Source organism: Carcharodon carcharias, chromosome 2 (assembly GCF_017639515.1).
Source record: "Carcharodon carcharias isolate sCarCar2 chromosome 2, sCarCar2.pri, whole genome shotgun sequence".
In the NCBI taxonomy this organism is placed as follows: Eukaryota; Metazoa; Chordata; class Chondrichthyes; order Lamniformes; family Lamnidae; genus Carcharodon; species Carcharodon carcharias.
Window position 1 is genome coordinate 130830714 of NC_054468.1, and position 24159 is coordinate 130854872.

The following is a 24159-nucleotide window of genomic DNA, read 5'->3' on the forward strand; positions in this document are numbered from 1 at the left end:
AGCATCAGAAGCAGATACAGGACTATAAATACAGGGCAGTTCTGCATTGCTCTTTCAGACAACATATATACTTTACACTGCTGTAAGCTTCTGGTTTCTCAACCTGCTGCATAAGGATAAAGAACCATGCCAACAATACCTCCAGGTGCGGTAGAAACTCTACCCCAGGCTCATGACCGCCTTGATCATGAGCCCTGTAATGTTACTATAACAATAAATAAGGTAGACTCGCATCCATAGAACACTTTCCCAACTTCAAAACTGCACAAAGTGCTTTACAGCCAATTAAGTATTTTTGTTGTGCACTCCTTCAGTTCTTCACTGGTACGCCAGGCTATATGTGGCTCAAGTCTCCGGGGTGGAGAATTAACCCATTCTCAAAAGCGAGCGTACTGACCACAGTTGAACACAGTTATACTGATAGGCTACTGGCTTACAGTATCAACTTACACTCAATACAAAATACATTCTTACAAATTTCACTTATAAGAATGTACAACCGCACCGACATGTGAGCTGGTGTTAAAAAAAGAGATAAGATCATTTCAGTCTCCATCTTTGACCTATATTCAAGCTGTGAAATATAGAAATGGGCCATTAATTTCCAGAACACTGATTTCACATTTCTCATTTTTATATAAATTCACTTGAGAATAAATGAGTACACGGTACAAGTCAATGAATCCACTGCAAGTTCTCTGTACAAAGCAAATCAAACTCACCCGCTTTGCAGCTCACAACACTGAAGAGATTTGGAGCTGCTCAGAATGAAAGAGAAACAATTAAATAGCTCAGGCACAGCTGTCAAAAATCGCCCACATTAGAAACGGAAACAAGCAGAGCATAAAGAACAAGAACGCTTTGTATCAGAAGGGAAACTAAACCGAATAGCTGAAGAAAGAATTTGGGGCCCAAATGTGTTAGTGTGACAGCCCCAAAAAACAGATGTGGGAATCTCCACGCAGAATTAACCTACGTTCGTTTGTTCCTTCCGATGCAGGCACTACACAAACTTCATGCTGTCTGCCAATTTAAATAATAGTAGTGTGCTAGATGTGCTGCTGAGTGGGTGTACACCTCAGCAAGGGGTCCAAGTTTGTAGCAGATTGGCACCATTGAAAGCTAGCCTGCACTATTTAAAGTCAGTCTGTACTTCTTAAAGGAGAGATACATTCTGGCTGCAACAGTTGCTGGAAGTGGCTGTAAGAAGGATGTCTGAATTGAGGGAAGATTGAACATGGCACAACAGAGAGTGTGCTCCAATGTTCTTTGCACTAGAGGCCTTGGTGTGAGAGGTGGACAGGAGGAGAGAGGCCTTCTGTCCATAGAGGACCAGGAGGCCCCTCCAGCAGCAGGAGCACATAGTCATTACTGTCAATGCAAGTGATGTAGCCTGAGAATGTGGATGCAGTGCAGGAAGAAGTTTAATGATCTCATACATGTGGTCAAAGTCAATAAATTTATCTTCAAACGTCACTTCCTTACGACTGAGCCATGAGCCTCAGACACTGTTCAATTCACTTCACTCTCTTCCAACCATGACTCATACCAAATATTCACAGATTCACCTCACCCTCACGCATTGGACATTGCTGCAACTCACAGCCTGTACACACTGAAAACCATGACAGGCACCTTATCCAAACACATTGCACCACACGCACTGACACACTTTCCACTTTTGCAGGACAAGGTAGCGCACAATCAGAGGCAGCAGCACCTAACTAGTGAGGCAGGGAGGCAAACTGTATGTTACCCTGACAGAGGAGATGGTGCTTGCCATTACTGAAGTGGCCATGACTGAGGCTGTGGCTAGCTGGCAGGGGTGGGGGGGCTCAAACCATTGAAGATGACAGAATGCTCATACTTCACCCCCTTTCTCACAACCCACTTTTCCCTCAGCCCACAACCCCTTATGGTTTACAAGCTCCAGATGGTTCAAGATTGCACCTGTTGCTTTCCCCCCTCCCTCACAGCATCTCCACCCTTGTGCCCTTCCCCTTTTAGATGCCCAAGAGCTGCAGCTTGGGCAGGCTAGTGACACAGGAGCAAAAAGTGGTAAAGAGACTAATGATGAAGAAGCACCATGACTCGCTCTGACACTGTCTCAGTCACAGCTCAGATCCTGACACTGCGTGTACTTGCTCAGGGGCAGGACTTTTAGATTGACGTGAGGGTGCGATTGGTGGGCCTGGGAGTGACTGGGGAATGGACCACCGCCCGCAATCAGCTCCCAACCGTGATTTCACGCTGGCTGGCCAATTAGCGGTCAACCAACGGGAAGCGCGCGCTGAAATGCTCAGCGCTGCCAGAATGGGGGCGGGAGGAGGGCGGTGATGAAAGCGCGGACGCGGGTGAGCACTGGATGAAAGCTCCCTGGAGGCAGAGAGCCGTCTCAGGGAGCTGCAGACTTTAAAACCAATAAATAAAGCTTTTAAAATCCAGAACAAAAAATGTCCACACATCACAATCAGTCACCTGGACATACACATGGCAAAAATTATGTCCATACATTTTCATTATTTTAAATTTAATAATGGAAACCTCATCCCTCTCTTGGATTAGGCTTCATGAAAAATGCAGAGACCTATGCACCTGTCTGTCAACCATACGGTTGGATGGACCACGAAATATCAGAGGCAATTACAACTTTAATGTCATCCCACACGATTTTGCGTCCAATCGGGTCGGGCGCGCACCCGCACACCTACCTAAAAATTCTGCCCCAGACGTGGGGTCTGCATGTGGTGAGACACCAGGCGTGAGTGGCCTGCAGCCAGGGTAGGAGGAAAGGCCGCATGGGTTCCAGCTCCCCAGAGGGCGAGGTCGCACATGAGTTCTACTGCAGAGGACACAAGTGAGAACATTGATTGGGCAGATTACAGAAAAAGGGCTGATGGGCATGCAGAAAGAAATGCTTGGTGCCATTGGCAGACCGGCCAGAAAGCCTGCTCAAACTGTCAGGAAGAATGGAGGAGTCCAGCACCAACTTGGCCACAGGACTTTGTGCTTTGAGCCCATACTCTCCATTGTAGAAGGGGCAGCAAACTCCATGTGAATACTTGTAAACTGAGCCATGATGCAACATCTGATGGTCAAAGTAGAACTGACTCAGTGCCTGAGTGCTGCAGTGGAAGCTCAGACTAATGTCATGCCAATGCTGCTTGCTGATTGCAAGCTCTGACTTGTAACCATTGTAACGGTGGACACCAGAGTTCAAAAGGGCTTGCAGGGTCTCACAGCAGTTCTGTTGAAGGGTCATGAGGACTCAAAACATCAACTCTTTTCTTCTCCACCAATGCTGCCAGACCTGCTGAGTTTTTCCAGGTAATTCTGTTTTTGTATTAGTTTGGCCAGTATCTTTTCGGTCAGAGTGTGTGGGATGGATTGTTATGTGCGAAGTAGAATATGAATGGATTGTTCAATTGCTTTCCCCCACCCCAAAAATATCAGGTCTCATTATCATCCTGTTGAATCGTTCGACTGGTTGTATCGCAATGTCAGGTGGTGGTGAGTTCCGTAGCCTGCTCGGAATTCCAAGAACTGACTGGAAACAAACTGTGATCCAATGTATGTCGCAATAGTCTTTGGCAAATCCCATTTTGTAAATAACTTGTCTAAAATGTCAATGATGGAAGTAGTGGTTATGGAGTTCGTTGTAGCAATTTCCGCCCATTTGCTATGTAGATTATGAACAGCAAGCTGAAAACATTGATTGCTAGGGGCTGCTTGCACTTCTCCAAATATGTTTACTTGGAGTTGTTGCCATGAATTTATTGGCCATGGGGTCAGTTGTAGAGGTATGGGACACGGTTTAACTGATTTCTCATTGAGTGTACAAGCTATGCAGTTTCTAATGAACTCTTCTCTGCGGCGATCAACTGCTGGCTACCAGACTGCTTCACGGGATTGTTGTTTCATTTTAACATCATGCGGATGTCCTTCATGGGCAAGACGCGATACACGTCGCTGTAGCACTTTCAGGTAACTGCTCAAGCTCTGCACGTGGCACAGTTGTCATCAAACAACATGAGTTCATTGTGTACTCTGTAGTACGGGACCAGCTCTTTCTCTATTTCTTGAGGCCACTCAGTTTTTAGATTCTGGCTTACATTCTGCAGTGTGCTGTCTGCCGCCAATTCTGCCTTCAACTCCTGTCATGTAACAAGATTTGCGGTTGCACTTGAAATCACTACGATCACCAAGTTTTCAGTGTCGCAAGTCTCTTTGCTCTCACTGATGCGATAAGTCATAAGTCAGCTACTCGGCCGCGTCAACCTGCAAGATACTCGGCCTCAGAGTTGTTCTGATGAAGATGATCTAACCATCTGTAGGTGTGTAGCAGTCAATGACCAGATCCTGATGTGGCCAACACTGCAGTCAGCATTTGGTGATCGGTGTGTAGAGTGAACTTTCTACCACAGAGATACATGTACCAATATTCACAAGCATAGATACAGGCTAATCTAGTGCTTCTCACTCTCCAGTAGAGTATTTGCGTTGAGTTTCCGATAATAGGGGTGATATATAAGCAATTGGTTGTTCACTTCCTTCAATGTACTTACTGTGTGCGCACAGCTCCTATCACATTTCCTGATGCAACTGTTGTCACTTATGTTTCCGAACAAGGTTGAAATGTGGGAGGACTGGCAGAGATGCTATCTTTGTCCTTAACATGTCAAATGTTGTTTGCTGTGCGATATCCCACTCCCATTGTGCATCTTTGCGCTGCAGCTTTTGAAGAGGCTCCATGATCTCTGCCTATTTAGGAAAGATTTTGTGATAAAAGTTGGCAGCACCGAGGAATGGTGCCAACTCTTTCATGTTAGACGGGGTCAGAAGAGCATGTCTGGCTTTGATGTTGTCGTGCCTAGGCTTTACTTATGAGGCTGTCACTCTGTACCTTAGAAAGTCAACTTTAAATGCTATGAACGTGCAATTGTCCTTGTTGAGAGTCAAACTATATTGTGTGAGTCAAATGAGCACCACTGATAACTGCTTCATTTCTTCCGTGGACAATGGCATGATCAAGTAAGTTGTGTGACCCCTCAACGTCTGACAAGGCTGAAGAAATGATCTTCTGGGATGCGCTAGATGCTGAACTTAGACCATAGGGCACTCTGCGCTACTGAAACACACATCAAGGCAGAATGTTCCGGTCCTGCCAGCAACGGGAAGCATGGCTGGTGGGGGAGCTTAATTTGGTGTGAGGCCAAAAATCAGTTCGCCGACATTGGGATGAGCTTTAGGAATTCTGTTCTTTGGGCTTAAAAACCTGGTTAAGGTGGGTCACCCTTCCCAATGAACAGTGTCGGGAAGCCCTTTTGCACACATTCACATACCATGCATGCTCATTAAAAGGCTACCTTGCAGAATTAAGTTCCTGCCCCAAGGTTCATTTTTACGACTGTATAAGTGGTGTTCACCCGGTGAGCTTGACTTCTTCCATGACTTTGAGGTCAGCAGACGCTGCTTTGGCCTTCTTGGGGAGCGCTCATAACCTGATCCATATCGGGGGCCGATAGCCCAGGATGGACAAGGGAGTCAGGAGAAGTGGGCGGAAGGGTGGAGCAGAGGCTGGACATGGGAGGCAGGCTAAGGGTGGAGGTGGGGAAGAGGCTGTCCAGGGAAGGACGAGGCTGTCTGGGGACGTGGGGCAAGAAGTGAGGGTGCAGTGATGAGGGATGGAGGGAAGGGCCTTTCCTGTTGGGTCTGGGGGCCCTGTGGCTGGGTGGGGGCAAGGATGGCGGGAGGGAGATAGTCCTAGAGCTTGGGGTTGGTTCTGTCAACAGTGGGGTCCTGGGGGTTGAACCAGGGGTACTGGGCAGCGGAGAGAACACTCACAGTGAGAGGGGGCAATGGGATGTGGTAGAGTGGCAGGCCCAGGGTGATAGTGGGATAGCTGAAGGTTTCATGGGTGGGAAGCCATGAAAAATGAACAAAACAGGTAGCTCAGATAATGGGAGGGGTCAGGGTCAGGGTTAGGGTGGGTTTGGGGACGGTAACGGGTGTCAGCTCTGAGGAGAGAGAAGACATGTGGAGGGGAATGGTTATAGGTGCAAAGGTAATGGGGGAGGTTCAAGGGTGACAGAGGGAAGAGGGTGGGTCTATAGTGATGGAAGAAGCTAGTGGGTGACAGGAGGAGGGTAGAAGGTGGTGGAGTGAGTTTGAAAGATGATGCGCACCACTTTTTAAATCTGACCTGGAGGTTGCAATTAGTTGGTAAGTGCAATCCCTCAAAGTGGGAAGAGAGTCTTTATTGGGTGGGTGGAGTTCAAGAGGATCTTTCAATTGGCTGACTAAATGGGCACCCTAATAATCATGAGGCAACTAGATGAGAAACAAGGGAGTCAGGAGAAGTGGGCGGAAGAGTGGAGCAGAGGCTGGACATGGGAGGCAGGGTCAGCTGTGCTCTCCTAAACGGTGAAGCCCACACGGCAGCAGGTTTGTTCCTGACTCATGGGTCTCATAATATCAAGATCCCAGCAAGTGGAGCTGCCATTTATCCTGTGCCATTTTATCACCTGCTGCTGTCAGAGGCAGTGATAAAGGGAGGCGGATGCCTGCAAGGGGCATGGCTGGTGGGCAGCAGCCACCTTACAACTCCAAACCTCCATGCTCCCACGTGAATGGTCATGGGCGACAAGGGCTCATGTGGTTAGTCTCTCTATGCTGCCAAGGCAATGGTCTCTCTATAGGGTCTCAAAGGTAGTGGAGGCAAGCAGAATAGTGTCAGAAGAAGGCTTCTCATGCATGGCTCTCATCACCCTGGTCAAAGAGCTGCGTCTCCATGCTTAATCATTCATAAACGGGAGGAACACCCATCTCTGACCCTCCAAGGTGTCCTTCACCTGGAAGGAGTGGGGTGGAGACGTCATGTCTAGACGGGAGCCAGGGACAGGGCTTCACACTGGCCTGGCGGCTTTGAGACAGTGGCAAAACTGTAAAGGATATGCTCACAGGATTCATTACTGCAATTCGTTCACAGATCCACTGAGGCCTAGATGATGCAGGCTCCAGAGAACCCTGCTTTTCTAATGTCTCTCATCCAAATGAAGAGGAGGAGGGCCCACTGCAGGTTGGCACAGGGGAAGGAGGAGCAACGGTCTGAGCAGCTGGTCCTGGTGAACAAGGGCCAATGCAGTGGCAAGCATTGGCCTGATCCTGGGTATTTCACAGACAGTGCAGCTATCTACAGATGAGCAAAAGCAATGCCTGAGGTGGCTTAGAGTCTCCTGGAATGTGTGTTTTTCACATCTGCCAGATTCTCCATGAGGAGCTGCAGCCACCAGGGCCTGGAGGCAGTATCATGTCGTGGGCATTGAACGTCACCACTGCCTTAAACGGCTTTGCCAGTGGCTCCTTCCAAGGCTCCACTGACGTGCGCGGCATCTCCCAGTCAGTGACATACAAGTGCATACAGGGGGTGACAGATGCCCTGTTCAGGAGACCACAGCAATTTGTCTAATTCTGCCTGGAGCCTGAAAGGTAGGCAGCAAGAGCATTGGGTTTTGTAGCAATCATAGGTTTACCAGAAAGTGCAAGGGACTATTGACTGCACACATTTGGCCTTGAGAGCTCCCTGGCAACAGCCAGTCACATTCATCGATAGAAAAGTTTTCCACTCTTTGACCATAATTCAGTAAGTTTCAAGGTACTGGTGGATAAGGATAAGAAGAGTCCTCGGGTTAAAGTGCTTAATTGGGGGAAGGCTAATTATAACAATATTAGGCAGGAACTGAGGAATCTAGACTGGAGGCGGATGTTTGAGGGCAAATCAACAACTGACATGTGGGGGGCTTTCAAACGTCAGTTGATAAGAATTCAGGACCGGCATGTTCCTGCTAGGATGAAGGATAAGCATGGCAAGTTTCAGGAACCTTGGATAACGAAGGATATTGTGAGATTAGTCAAAAAAAAAGGGAAGCATTCATAAGGGCTAGAAGGCTGGGAACAGATGAAGCCCATGGAGAATGTAAAGAAAGTAGGAAGAAGTTTAAGCAAGGAGTCAGGAGGGCTAAAAGGGGTCATGAAAAGTCATTGACAACCAGGATTAAGGAAAATCCCAAGGCCTTTTATACATATGTAAAAAGCAAGAGGGCAGCCAGGGAAAGGGTAGACCCACTCAGGGTCAGAGATGGGAATCTGTGTGCGGAGCCAGAAGAAATGGGAGAGATACTAAATGAGTACTTCTCATCAGTATTCACCAAAGAGAAGGACTTAGTGGTTGATTTGTCTAGGGAAGAGTGTGTAGATATCCTGGATTATGTTGAGATCAAAAAAGAGGAGGTGTTAGGTGTCTTGAAGAATATTAAGGTGGATAAGTCCCCAGGACCAGATGGGATCTACCCCAGAGTACCGAGGGAGGCAAGGGAGGAGATTGCTGGGGCCTTGACAGAAATCTTTGTATCCTCACTGACTATGGGTGAGGTCCCAGAGGACTGGAGAATGGCCAATGTTGTTCCATTGTTTAAGAAGGGTAGCAGGGATAATCCAGGAAATTACAGGCCAGTGAGCCTTACATCAGTGGTAGGGAAATTATTGGAGAAGATTCTTCGTGACAGGATTTACTACCATTTGGAAGCAAATAGGTGTATTAGTGAGAGGCAGCATGGTTTTGTGAAGGGGAGGTCGTATCTCACTAACTTGATTGAGTTTTTCGAGGAAGTGACAAAGTTTTTCGAGGAAGTAGCAAAGATGATCGATGATGGAAGGGCAGAGGATGTTATCTACATGGATTTCAGTAAGGCCTTTGACAAGGTCCCTCATGGCAGACTGGTACAGAAGGTAAAGCCGCACTGGATCAGAGGTGAGCTGGCAAGATGGATACAGAATTGGCTTGGTCATGGAAGATAGAGGGTAGCAGTGGAAGGGTGCTTTTCTGAATGGAGAGCTGTGACTAGTGGAGTTCCACAGGGATCAGTGCTGGGACCTTTGCTGTTTGTAGTATACATAAATGATTTGGAGGAAAATGTAACTGGGCTAATTAGTAAGTTTGCAAACGACACTAAGGTTGGAGGAGTTGCAGATAATGAAGAGGATTGTCAAAGGATACAATGGGATATAGATCGGTTGGAAACTTGGGCGGGGAAATGGCAGATGGAGTTTAATCTGGACAAATGCCAGGTAATGCATTTTGGAAGGTTTAATACAGGTAGGAATTATACAGTAAATGGCAGAACCCTTAAGTGCATCGACGGAAGGACGGATCTGGGTGTACAGGTCCACAGGTCACTGAAAGTGGCAACGCAGGTGGATAAGGTAGTCAGGAAGGCATATGGCATGCTTGCCTTCATTGGCAGGGGTACTGAGTATAAAAGCTGGGAAGTCATGCTGCAGCTGTATAGAACCATGATTAGGCCACACTTGGAAGGATATGGAGGCATTGGAGAGGGTGCAGAGGAGGTTTACCAGGATGCTGCCTGGTCTGGAGGTTATTAGCTATGAGGAGAGGTTGGAGAAGCTTGGATTGTTCTTACTAGAGCGACGGAGATTGAGGGGCGACTTGATAGAAGTTTACAAATATATGAGTGGCATGGACAGAGTAGATTGTCAGAAGCTTTTTCCCAGGATGGAAGAATCAATTACTAGAGGACATAGATTTAAGGTGAGAGGAGGAAACTTTAGAGGAGATGTGTGGGGCAAGTTTTTTACGCAGAGGGTAGTGAGTGTCTGGAATTCGCTGCAAGAGGAGGTGGTGGAAGCAGGTATGATAGTGGTGTTTAAGAGGCAGCTTGACAAATACATGAATAGGATGGGAGTAAAGGAATACAGACCCCGGAAGTGCAAAATGTTTTAGTTTGATGGGCAATATTATCAGCGCAGACTTGGAGGGCCAAAGGGCCTGTTCCTGTGCTGTACAGTTCTGTTGAAGGGTCATGAGGACTCGAAACATCGACTGTGCTCTTCTCCGCCGATGCTGCCAGACCTGCTGAGTTTTTCCAGGTTTTTTTATTTTTTGTTTTGGATTTCCAGCATCCGCAGTTTTTTGTTTTTATCTCTGTACTTTTCTTTGTTCTTTGTTCTTTGTTCTTTGAATGTGCAGCTGATATGTGATCACAGAAGGGAAATCCTGCATGTTTGTCGGTTCCCAGGGAGCTCTCATAACACCTAAATTCTAACCCACTCACAAGTGCTGCAAGTTTTTGAAGGACCTGGGCGAATCCAGGGCAGGCTCCTCAGGGACAAGGGATACTCCCAGAAGACGTGGCTATTGTTAACAGTTCACCGTCCGCAGACTGCTGCTGAGGAGAGCTACAATGATACACTTGTCTCCACCAGGTCCATGATTAGGCAGATGATAGGCCTCCTAAAGACAAAGCTCAGAATTTTGGACCACTCAGGTGGGGCTCTCCAATACTCACCACAGGGATTGTCATGGATCATTATTGCCTTCTGCATCCTGCACAACCAAGTGCTACAAAGAAGGGGATGTCCTGGGTGAGGGAGACATGGGGGACCAGATGTCTCCTCCAGTGATAAGGATAGTGAAGGGAATGGAGCTGACAAGGGCCAGGATGTCATTGAGCCACATGCAGAGACCATAGCAGTGGTACAACATGGCAGACAGGCCCGTGCCAATCTGATAGCTACCAGATTCCAGGGAGGGTAAGCTGCCGAGACATTGTTTTAATCTTTTGGCTTTCTATCCTACGCTGGCTGGAAGCTCCGAGCTCCTTTTTGGTTACAGACATTATACTTACCGCTAATATACCTTGATTTATGATAGCTGAATTAAATTGCACTACTTAACATCTGCCCTGTTGGTGGTTTGATCCTTTGCATGCGCCAAACTATGCTATTATGCAGACCCCTGGCACTAAATGCATGCATTCAAACCTGCACATCACTCCATTCTCCTACGACCTCAGACACCTGTAAGTTGAATTCTGATTTCACCCATGTCCTCACAATGTCCGTGTTCATGGCAGTTTGGAAGCAATATCAAATCTTAACTCGGCAAGGATGCACTCATGTCACCCTGACACTTGCTCCCAAAGGGAGGCTGACCTGGCAGAGAACTCTTTCAGGCAGAACCAGATAGATGAGACCACAGGGTGGAGCAGCATAAGGACACCATTAGGCTCCTTGAGATCATTCCTCCATGTAGACTGAACAGGAAAGATTGCGTTCCTGCTCCCCCAATCGCCACTTGCTCATGCTAAACCCATATCCCTTGACACCTTTATCATGCTGAAAAGCTTCGAGGTAACTTTGGAGTCCATTCACTGAGAATGCCTCACCTGCAGTACGGGCTGCTGAATTGCAACCACTCTAGATTCTCCCATCACAGAGACCCCTACAAGTCTCAGTCCAAGATGGCCTTAGCATTAGTGCAAGACTGTGATCCATCATTGTGGACACCCCATCAGGGTAAACATCTTTCCTGCATGGACCCTACAAAGCCCTGTTAGAGCTGCTGATGTTTCACAATCCTCAACACAGTCCAGCACACAACCCATTCTACTCTCTCTCACCTCACGGACCAAGGCTCTGATCCTCTAATGATGTCCTTGGGCAAGATTTCCGGGTCGTCAGGTGGGCTTGGGAGCGACCGGGAAACAGTCTGCCACCCGCGATTGACCCCTGGCTGCGATTTCACGCTGGCTGGCCAACTAACAGCCAGCCAATGTGAAAGACGCGCTGAAAGGCTCAGTGTTGCCGGGGTGGGGGGTGCAGGAGGAGCACAGGCGCAGAGGAGCGCGCACTGAAGGCTCCCTGACTGCAGGGAGCTGCCTCAGGGGGCTGGAGAATTTGAAAATCAAAAATAAAGATTTTGAAAATCTGAAAAAAATGTCCCGACATGGGACTAACTCACAATAACATAAGCAGAATAAAATTTCTGCCCAAAAATTTATAATTATTTTTAATTGAATTGTAGAAACCTCATCCCGCCCGTGGATGAGGTTTGCTAAAAAGTCAAAAGGCCTCCTGGCCGATTCGCCTGCCTGCCAACTGTAAGGTTGGACAGGCAGTGAAAAATAGCTTTCAATTAATTGATTAAGGGCCTTACAAGGCCTTTAATTGTTGGCGGGCGCGCTGCCGACTCTCGTGTGAGCCCGCCAACTGAAATATCGCACAAATGCGCGATGACGTGGGGATGCTCGCCTGATGTCATCGCACACTAGTGTTCTACTGGACCTAGGTCTCCAACGTGACCACCACCCTTTCCATGGAGGCAGCCAAGTGCTCGCATGCCAGAGCCATGACAGCAGATAGAACATGGACGGACTCCCCTAGCTTTCAGTCCAGTATGTGCATGGCTTCTGGCATCTCTGCCTGATGTTCCCCTGCCTGTCTCTGCATCTCCAACAGGTCTCTTAAGGCCAACTCCAGAGGCTTGTCATTTGCATGGGGCTGAGCAGGGGCCTGGTTTCCAACAGTCCTCCGAGTGTCAGAGACCCCGGCTGTCACCTCCTCCCCCCAGCTGTGGACCTGTGTCAGTGATGTGCTCACCGGATTGTGACCTTGAGCCTACCCTAGAACTTGGACCCACCAAGGTGAATGTATCTGCACTGGTTGAGGGTATAGGAGAATGCCGTGATGGTGCATCCTCTGAGCTTCTGTGGCAAACTCCTCAGAGGTGGAGTTGGCCATGAGGCTGTGGTTGGTCTGCATTGTTGCCTCTCCCTTGTTGTGATGGTACCTAGAATAGAGAGGAGGAAGATTTACTGTTTGCCTAAGCAGGCTCCTAAATTAAGGCAATGACCCATTCCTTGGACTGCAGCTGACAACTGCAGACTGGAAGCATCCTCACTGTCTTCCTGGGGGGAGTCCTATCTTGCCCTCAGCACAGAGACAGTCCTGCTCCCCCCCAGCTATCTCGGCAGCCTGCTCCTTACACAGGGTGAGGACTCTAATGCCTGAAATTCTGCTTCTGGTCTGGGACCGCTCCTGCTTGTCACGGGAGTTCTTGTTGTGCAGAAAGAAAAAAGGATTGATTATCATCCCAATGGTTGCATGAGCAGTTCAGGAGCACGTACGCCTATGGCAGATGCTGAGCCCTCCCCTGTAAGTGATTAAGAAGCAGGATATCCTACAAGCAATAGAACAGTGAGAGCATGAAGTCGCTGGCACACATTCAGTGCACATATCGCATCTGCTGGTGAGCGCTGGAACCCAAACTCTAGCCTGACATTCCTGTGCACTTGCACACTTACACTGCCTGATACTCTCATGAGTGTCAGTTTGCAGTCAGGGTAGAAGGTGCCATTTACCCTGGCTGAGCGCAGCAGATCATTCATCCTCTTTCTGCACTGCTGGGTGTTCCTGTGCTGGGCCCCATGGGTGCTAACCTCCACTGCGGGCTCTGTCCAGGCCACTGTGGTCAAACGGGGGCACCTCCTACTGCCATCCCAGGGAAATAGGACCACCAATCTTTCCTGGATGGTTTGGTGGAGAATCTCCAGGGATACCCTGCTGAACCATTGGGCTACACGTTGTTTTCTTCTCTGGGACATTCGTATTCAGTGTTGAAGGACAGGCAGACTGAAGCTCCTGGCCAACAGTAAGTAAAAGGCTGTCCGGGTGCCCTTTAAATATGGTGCCTGGACTTTCGACCCAATGAGGCAAGGACAACTTGGATGACTCCCTGCCCGCCCTGCCATGAGAATCGCTGTACTCCATATGGATGCATAGGTAATGAGCTGAACAGTGCAAGATCGTGTGCGGTCAACAGTCCCGTCCCCCTTGGAAATTGGAAATCCCTCCCACTTCCACATCCGCCACCAAACTTGGACTGCAGGATGGAAGATTCCATCCTGTGTGAGTAACAAAAACTGTCAGGGTTTGGATTTGCTCCACTCATGATATCTGAGGACAGCTTCATTGCGTGTAGAGCTTCACAAAGATGCGGAGTCATGAAATAATGCTGAAAGTTCTTGGATCAAAGAAAGTGGAAACTTGTCTGGAATTATTGCTTTGTTGGCTATCTTAAGGTCGATGCATTGTCTAAGTTTGCCATTTTTGCATTGTGCAATGACTAGGTTCGATAATCACACTGATGAGTCAATGTGCTCAGTGACACCGTCTGCTTCTAGTTGTTTCAGCTCCTATGACACTACGGCATGGATTGCAAATAGCAACCATCTCAAATGTTGAGAAAATGACAGAATTGACATGTTGATGCAAGGAGCATGACAGTATCCATTAAGCTCCCTAAATCTGGTAAATAAGGTAGGACAGTGTTAAAATAGTCTCTGTCATCGACCACGTTCATGTGTACTCCAGTGATGTCTTCACGTTTGAAGCCAAGCCTGTTGAATAGGTTGACACCCACAGCCCTTTGGCTACATAGAGCATGAACTTGTCTAGGGTTATGTTTTTGTAGTGCACTGGAACTGTGATCGTTACCAAAACCAGAATGATAGAATCATCATATGTTTGAAGAGTGTCTGTCGCAGGAGCGAGAGGGAATTGCAAAAAATATGGATGGCAGAGTTTGTCACTCCCAATAGACACTTTTGCACCAACATTGATGAGAAGTGACACTGAAATGCCTACAAATGAGCATTCCTTAGAATGACTTGGTGCTTTACTATCCGTGGTGATAAACACATGTCATACCTCACTTTCAGGAGGAGACTCACCCACATGACGAACTAATGAAATCCTCTTCATTGACGATCCGCACACCATTGTGAAGTGGTTTCACCATATGCACTAGCTATAGTTTTTCCCTTGTGTTGGACAATGTGTCATGCTCTGATGGTTACCACCACAATTTGGGCACATTTTGAGGGCATCATACCATCATGGGCTCCCTGGATTCTCTGGCAAAATGTATACCATTCAACAATCATACTTTTCTTTGGCCTAAAATATTTTTTGAGAGCACCTACCACAGAATCAAACATAGACATGCCAGATGCTCGAATACTCGCTGGCCTCCTGCCCTGAGAAAATGTATGAGTATTGCCTTTCGCAGGTCGGTGCTACATCCAGACTATAGATCCCCATAGTGAGCAATTAGGTCTTGAATTCCAAAATCCATCAATCCCATGGCATGGGTGGATCTCCCAGTAAAGAAAGGAAAGGCAATGGAGCTGGTAAATTAAAACCATTCTCCATCTAGTTACCAGTTGTGGTGTTTTGTGCCTCAGAGATATGCAGAGATGACACCAGTTTTTATGTCTAACCAGGACTTTATTTACAGTACCGTTAAAATATCTGCAGTCACAGATTACTGTTTACTTTTAGTTTTTCTTTCTTGTAACCAAACCCACGCGTTACTAGCAGCACACAGAACCAAGAACAGTCAACAGATACATATAACCAAACATTGAACAAGTAAACAATTGAATATTACACTTGCCATGTATCTAAAGGTATTGAATGAGAAAATAAATATTTTCATTTTATATTACGTTCAACTGATTACCAGATTCAGTCTATCTACAACAAATATGTAATAAGATCAAAAAAGCAATTATAGACAAAACCATAGAAAAATGGATAGCGACTGGAATGGGGGTACCAGTGAAGTTTGTGACTGAGAATGGAAGGGAATTTTCCAATGGCAAGTTCAAACAAGTATGTGAAAACATGAGCATTTTTGTCATGAATATGACAGCTGAACATCCTGTCAGCAATGAACTTTGTGAAATGAACCATGTGGTGATTGATGAATGCTGCATAAAATTTAGCTGATCAACCAGACTGGAAGTTGACAACTGCCTTTGAATAGGCCGGTCATGCAAAGAATTCACTCCAGTTGGTTGGCGGATATAGTTCATATCAATTAGTCTATGAGTAAAATCCCAAATTGCCTTCTGTGCTGTGTGATAGCCTTCCTGCTGGAGGAGGTGCTACAATTAGTTTAATTTTTACTGCACATGTGAATTCTGTATAAGCAAAGATATGGAATTTCATCAAGGCTGAAGTTCCAGAGAAAATCAATTGAGCACTGAGGTATTGTGTAAGACCATGTGAGACAGAACTTAATTCAGCAGATTTGGTGTGTTATAAAAGAGAGGGTCATAGGGAATGGAAAGACCCATGTGAGGTTAAAGGTCGAGATGGTGAGACAGTACTTATCTAACATGGCAATCAAACTGTTAAGGTTCATTCCTCATGATTAATTAGAAGTAATTACAAAATCTCAGAAACTGAACAGCTAATAGAGACGAACAGGGCACCTAATACCTCAACAAAAACAGAATTACCTGGAAATACTCAGCAGGTCTAGCAGCATCGGCAGAGAAGAAAAGAGTTGACGTTTCGAGTCCTCATGACCCTTCAACAGAACTGAATACCTAATACCTCAATGCCTATGGGGTTTGTGCTGAAGGTCCTGAGGAACAGAATATGGTAGGTCAAGGGCTAGAAAGTGGTAATGCAGAGGACAGAGCTATTACATTCAAAGACCAATTGCCCAGAGTGAGTACTCAGCTAGCATATTTTCTAAAGGGTCTAGTGAATAGAGGGATGTGACAATTGTGTGATGTGCAGGAAAAGCTACTGGCAAGTATAGGTATTGGTTGAATGTTTGGGATGATGCCCACGAAGCGAGACTCATGGACTGACAGTATAGGGTGAAAGAGGGGCAAGTGCTGATAGTGGGTCTGGGAGTGACTCTTGTACCTGGAGAAAGAGCCTCTGATAGTGTAGGAGGGAGATCTTGCAGTAGTAGTCCTGACAGACAGAAAAAAGCTAGTGGAGGCCATGGCTTGAATGGATTAGACAATGAAATAAGGGTCAAAACTGATCTAGAAGTAGAAACCCTCCTGTTGATGAAGGTTTGGTGGCTGCCAATAACTTGAGAGTTAACTAAAAAATGCAAAACAAAAGGAATTAGATAGTGGAGTGAGTGAGTAAGTAAAGATTACGGATTGATCTTGATCTTGTTGGCTTGAAACAAATACTGGAGAAAGGATATCTCTAAATTTAAATGGCTGCATGCAAGTCATCAACTGTCTCACTGTTTTACAAAAAGAATTGTATGTTTGAAGAAATTGCAATGGGTCCTGGCTAAAGGGTGTCCCATAATGCAGTGCTTTGAACAGAATATGGAGGATTTTGATTTAATTTGTTTTGAAATTTTGGTTGTACATGAAAACTCTCATTTCTTTTTGCATAGACAGAACAGAATAACTTAATTGTATATTAATTGTGTTTAATTATAAACAGATATTAGATATTAACTGGGAATTTGCTTATGCCACTGTAAAGCACCAACAGAAACTACGGTTGTTGGCTTCAGAGTTGCATGCTTCTACTATGTATTTCTGTAAATAAATGCTTATAAAAGTGTGCAAAGTTTGGCCCTAGTTCTATCCTTCATCAACTGGCTTTCTGGAGTATAACAGTTGACAGCTACATCACTGGCACCTACCCAACAAAGAGGAAAATTGCCCAGGTATGTCCTGACCACAAAAAGAAAGACACATCGAATCCATCCTATTCCGCCCCATCTGCCTACTCTCAATCATCAGCAAAGTCATGGAAGGCATCACCAACTCTGCTATTGAGCAGCACTTAGATGCCAATAACTTGCTCACTGATACTTAGTTTGGGTTCCACATGAACCACTTCACTCCAGACCTCTTTACAGCCCTGATCCAAATATGGATGAAACAACTAAATTCCAGAGGTGAGGTGAAGTGGCTGCCCTTGACATCAAGGCAGCATTTTGCTAAGCGTGGCATCAAGGAGCCCTAGTAAAATTTAAATCAATAGGAACTGAGGGAATCTCTCCTCAGTTGGAGTCTTACCTAGCATAAAAGAAAATGGCTGTATTGTTAGAGACCAATCATCTCAGCCCCAGGGTATCGCTGAGTTCTTCAAGGCAATGTCTTAGGACCAACAATCTTCAGCTACTTCATTTATGATCTTCCATCATCTATCATCTACCATACAAGTGCCAGGCTATGGCCATATCCAATAAGAGAGAATCTAACCATCTTCCCTTAGCATTTAATGATATTTTCATTTCTGAATCCTCCATCATTAACATCCTTGGGGGCTCACCATTGACCAGAAATCTAACTGAACTAGTCCTGTAGATATTGCAGCTACAAGGGCAAGCCAGAGCCTGGGACTTCTGTGATGAGTAACTGATCTCCAGACTTCCCAAAGCCTTTCCATCATCAACACAAAGTTGGGAGTGTGGTGGAATACTTTTCATTTGCCTGCATGATTGGATCTGCAGCAACACTCAGGAAGCTCAACACCATCCAGGACAAAGTAGCCCACTTGATTGGCACCTCATCCACAACCTTAAGCATTCACTCCATCTACCACCAATGCACAGTGTGTACCATCTACAAGACGCAATGCAGCAACTCACTAAGGCTTGTTCAAATGCACCTTCCAAACCCATGACCTCTACAACCTGGAGAAATAACGTCAGCAGGTGAACCACCACCTGCAAGGTCTCCTCCAGGTCCCACACCATCCTAACTTGGAAATATATTGCTGTTCCATTATCACGGCATTTTATTGCAACATTTAGACCGGGCTGATTATGAAACTCCCTCCCTAACAGCACTGTGGGTGTACTACACCACACGGGCTGTAGTGGTCCAAGAAAGCATCTTACCACAAACTTCTACTCGCAATTAAGGATTGGCAATGAATGCTGGTTTTGCTACTGATGCCCACATCCCCTGAACAAATTAAAAAAAACAGTGACAGATGTATGTACACAAATTTTCATAGGGTAGACAAGATGGGCAAAACGAGGCAATTATATTCGTTTTCTTCTGTCCAATGCCTATGAAAGTCGCAAATCAGAGGCTTTAATTATTTGTTTCAGAAATATTTTACTCTAAACCCAATTGGCATTTCTGGGAAAGGCTTTTTGGCATTTGTCTTGCTTTCACTGCACTGGTTGTCTACCTCCTTCAGTGACACAGCCAGATGTGCCCAGCTCCCTGCAGGGCTGGTCCAGGGGTCTCTTGTGTGTAGTGAGGATTTTATTATCTGTTTCACTATTTTCTTGAGTTGTGGGGGAAGAAGCGGGGGCTGGGTGGCTTCCAGCTACACCAGCTGCTACACAGTAGCTAGCACTCATATTCCAACTGGAGTAGCACCACCCGTTAGGGATTAGAATTGCTAAGAACCCCTCTCTATGCATCAAGCAGGAGACGACTAATAGAGTTACAGCTTATATCGCAGTTTATATTATCGTAATGGGAACCCTACAGATCAGCTTATTTATATTTGCATCTTTGAATGCGACAGAAATGTACGTAAAATGTAGAATCATACAGTGTTCAACTGGTCATCCCTATGCTAGTTCTTTGAAAGAATCACCCAGTTACTCCAACTCCCCTGCTCTTTCCCTTTGTTCCGCGTACATTTCCTTTTCAATTATTTGTCCAATTCTCTTTTGAAAGTTACTATTGAATCTGCTTCTGCCACCCTTCCAAGCAATCCATTCCAGATCATAGCAACTCACAGCGTTAAAACATTTCTCCTCATCTCCTCTCTGGTTCTTTTCTTGTTTGTTAGTGCTTGGATTCTATTGAGCGAAAAGTGCCTTAAGTGACACTGTGATATGCTAATGTGTCATGGGAGAATGAGATGCTGACCTCAGACTGACAGCTTTGTGACTTTTGCTTGCAAAGGAGGTCATTAAATATCTAATTACTATTCAGCGTTATACCCGGACTTCCTCACTTTGCAGTCAGCTCCCTCACAGTGATTAATGATTGGATGGCTGAAGTTTCTAATAGCCTCCAAACTGCTGCTGGGGCTTTTCAAGATTCACTGTATATTCAGTAGGTAGCACTCTTGCTTCTTGCTCAATAGGTTATAGGTTCAAGCCCCGATCCAAAGACTTGTGCACATTATCCAAGCTGTTGGAGATGTCACCTTTAGGATGAGATGTTAAACTAAGTCTGTTTCTCAGGTGGATGTAAAGGATCCCACATACTTTTTCAAAGGAGGGCAGGTGTGTTCTAAAATAAAAACTGTAAATGTTGGAAAAGCTCAGCAGGTCTGACAGCATCTGGGGAGGGGGAAACAGAGTTAATTTTTCAAATCTGTATAACCTTTCTTCAAAGTCCACACTCAGTGTCTTACTGGCAGCTGTGTTGTCCCTGGTACCCTTGCTAATATTTATTCCTCAACTGATATCACTGAGAAGCAGGTCATCTGGTCAAGAGTTTAATTGCTGTTTGTTGCACCTTGCTGTGTGCAAATTGGCTGCCATGTTTCCTACATTACAACAGTAACGGCACTTCTAAAAACATTTAATTGGCTGCAAAGTGGTTTGGAGCGTCCAAGCTCTTTCTGTCTTCCTTCCTAACTTGGTATCAATTAAACCTTTTGAGCAGTGGTAACTAATTCAGGATTTGTCCGATAAAATAGGGGCAGTGGTTATGACCTAAAGTGCTGAATTCAGTGTGGAGCAAGGATAAACCATGCTCCCACAAGGGGAAACCACCTGACTAATAACAAATCCCATGACACATGTAACTGAAATGTTGTAGCCCCTGTGTAGAGCAAGCTTGCTGTTAACACTGAGACCTTTCTGCACTACAGGGTCTGCAAGACACAGAAACCTATTTCAAGGAGGGATGCTCATTCTCCCGGAGGGGCCTGGTGTAGCAGGCATGGGAGAAAATAACATATCAGATCATCACTGTCTATTGAACCCAATGGCTCTGCAAAGGGACAAGGGAGACTCAAAGGAATCAGCTAAGGGAAGACAGGAGCAGTGCCAGACACATTAGGAACTCCTCAAAGGTAGACCTGCAAGGACACTTGTCCCTTCAAACTTCTAATCCTTTGCTGGAGGCCTATGCAGATGACTAATAGGAGGGTCATTAGTTTCAGTGCTGCCCCAAGCTCCTGATCTGCTGCTATAACAAGGGAAAGACACAGTGAGCAAACATTCATGGCAGTCTGTGTGGGCATGAACACAAGGTGCTTACAAGAGGGATCATAAGAACAGGAGTAGGCCATTCAGTTCCTCGAGCGTGTTCCACCATTCAATTAGATCATCTGTTAATTAAATTCAAGCCTATATGATACAAGCATTTGCAGGGTCAGGTAAGGAAGTGGTCAACCATGGTTGTAAAATGTAACTGCTGGGCCACATTAGTCAATTCTGAAGTCTTTTCATGCGTTTTATTCTTTCACAGGATCTGATTATCATGTGCAACTAAATTTTGCATCACAAATCAACTGGCTATACACAAGGAAAATAAAAGGCTTGCAACTATTTGGACCTTTCATGGCATCCCAAAGTGCTTTGGAACTCTAGTCGCTCTTGTCAAGTAGGAAATCACTGCAGCCAATTTATGCACAGAAAGGTCTCACAAACAACAACATGATGCTGATCGGGTAATTTGATTTTCCGATGCCGGTTGAGAGGTAAGCATTTGCCAGGTAAATTCTCCTGCTCTCCTTTGAACAGTGCTACAAGATCCAGCTTACATCAGCCTGAAAGGGCAGCCAGGGCCTCAGCTTAACACCTCCTCCTGAAGACGGCACTCCCGACAATGCAGCAGTCCCTCAGTCGAAATCTTTTGCTAAATTCGTGGGGCTGAGAACCAACATCAAGCAGATAACTTGGTCATTAATTCATTGCTATTTGTGGGACCTTCCTGTGTGTTTCCTACTTTCCAACACTGACTACAATTCAAAAGTTCTCCATTAGTTATTCACTGCAGTTTCCTGCAGCTGCTGCTAGAGCGAATGCTGCGGCCCCACCATCTCATCAGGGATTTCCATTGGAAGACCTGCCCTAAAGGCAAAATTATGCAGCAGACATTCAGCAAGAAGCAACAATTCTCTGTTGCCCTAACAAGCTCCCCAAAACAGCAGATCAAATAAACAATCAATAAATAGTTGTCCAGCACCCGTCTCTGCTCTTCAAGTAATGTCACGGAATAGCTACCTCAACTGATAGACAAAGCCTCAGTTTAATATCTTTTCAGATAATCAATGGAGAACTCCCTCACACTACATTCATATATCAGTATAGTTGAACTGAATTCACAGATTGTGATTTAACACCGCCACCCCCCACTTCTAATTCAGATGCAAGACGCTGACGCTGAGCCATGCTGACGCTTTAATAATATTTGAATTATATATCTGCTATATCTAAGCACAGTAACAAACCATAATAAAAATGAATAATATTGTTTTGAATGAGGCAGAATGCTTGTAAATAATATGACAAAGGCAATTTAACTGAAATGATTGTTCTGTTCCGGGAGCTTTCTGAAGAAATTAAGGATTTATAATGACATAATTCATCCTTCAGCCCTAGTGATGCAGATAGATGCGTAAAGTTTAATAAATGACTAGTTAGGCCCCAGTGGGAGAGCTGAAGTAGAATATCACAAATCAATTGGTTGCACACAAGCATCTCACAATGGGAGTGAAGACAGTGGACTAGTGAAAGAGAAGAAAAAAATTACATTTATATGGCGCCTTTCATGACTTTGGGGTGTTGCAAAGCACTGACAGCCAGAGAGGTACTTGTGAGCAATATTCCGTCTAAGCTGCATGGGTGCACAACCGCATGGCCATCAGATTACCCTGTGCAGGAGGCAAATAGGATGCGCACAAGCAGCAGTTGTTTAAGGTGCTTACACGCATGGCTCTGCAGGAATCTTAAATGGAACGCAAAGTGCAAAATGCGGGCCGTGCACAGAGAAGGGAAATGACATTGCTTGTAGAGTGCAGCCGCACTGTTGTAATGTAGGAAAATGGATAGAAAATAATGTAGGACGCATTGACCTCACTCTCGAATCCTGAGCTCCCCTCATCTGACCTATAGTGGTGAAGGAATTGATTTCTAAAATCTATCCTATGTATAATAAGGGGTTATCATCACGTAATACTAAGCAGGTACATTGTGGCGTATTGTCACACTGTGATACTAGGGGATATTTAGTAGTTCCTTCACACAGTGACACAAAGGAGATATACAATAGCATGACACAGTGGTACCAGAAACATAAAAAACAATCTGCTTACCTGCCAATCAGTAGAAACTCTCCCAGGACCCCAAGTCTTCTCATTGCCATAAGCAGGCCTCTCACCGTCATCCCCTCACAGAAGCAGACAACAACTCTCGCTTTAGGCAGCCTTTCCCTTAATTTTCTCAGCAGTCTGTCAAAGGTTTTCTCCCCGGCATTGCTGTAGATTTTACCTGAATGTGCAATGCATAGTCCCTCCTGTGCAGCTAACTCCTTGAAAGCCTCCATTCCGCTCTCTCCGTAGTTTCCTAAAACAGATATAGGATACTTTTGATTAAGAGTTAGTCTGGACAATGACCATCACAACACCATTATACACAATGCCAACTGTAGCCCAGTGGATACCTTGCAGTCAGAATATTGTGGATTTAAGTCCCATTCCAAAACATAAGCGTGTAATTTCACCTGACACTCAAGCTTGGGGTACTGAAGGACTGCTGTATTTTCAGGGGTGCCATTTTTAGGATAAGATGTTAAACTGAGGCCCATCTTCCCTTGCAGGTGGGCACAAAAAAATTCCACAGTACAATTCTGAAGAAGGAACAGGGGAGTTCTCCTGGTGTCTTGGCTGACATGTTTCCTTCAATCAACATCACTAAAAACGGATTATCTGTTCATTTTTCTTATTTCTGTTCGTGATTGAGCTTTGTTGTGGGCAAATTGGCTGCCGTGTTTCCTCCATGACAACAGCATTTTATTGGCTGCAAAGCACTTTGGGGGCACCTGAGGTTGTGAGTGGTGCTACATAAAGCACATTTTGTTTCCTTCTTTATTAAACAAAATTCAACCACTTAAGTTTCTTAAACCACCTCCATATAGAACTTAACAAAATTTTAATGACCAAATATTGATTCATCAGGTAACTAGCATTGAATGTTGTGAACACTTCATAAGCTTGTACAACATTGCTTTGTGCACTAGTTTAATGCAGTTCTGATATAAATATATTACCTTGTCTGCTTTTGGTTTTGTGGATGTCCCTTTAAATCTGTAAGGTGACATAAGCAGTGTTTTTAAAAATAAACCACTATAATGCAGATTCTTGTACCAAGTGTAACCTAATACAATGCTGCACAATTCATTAGGCCAAGGAAAGGACCAACTTGCACTTGAGCAGTGCTGTGCGATGGGTTGAGTTGGCACATGATTGGCAGTTCCTTTTAAATATGAGAGCTGAGATGTTCAAAGTTCAGATGTTCAGGATGCACAAATGAACTGA

At 45.4% G+C, this 24159-nt stretch overlaps 1 protein-coding gene across 1 annotated transcript in view; it reads right to left on the minus strand.

The window, feature by feature from the left end:
- Positions 1-24159, minus strand: part of LOC121288224 (metabotropic glutamate receptor 1-like) — a 619300-nt gene that overhangs the window by 549320 nt on the left and 45821 nt on the right. The window contains exon 3 of the mRNA XM_041206686.1: positions 22939-23188. Within this exon, the coding sequence (XP_041062620.1) occupies positions 22939-23188 (250 nt within the window). The remainder of the gene's footprint in view (positions 1-22938; positions 23189-24159) is intronic.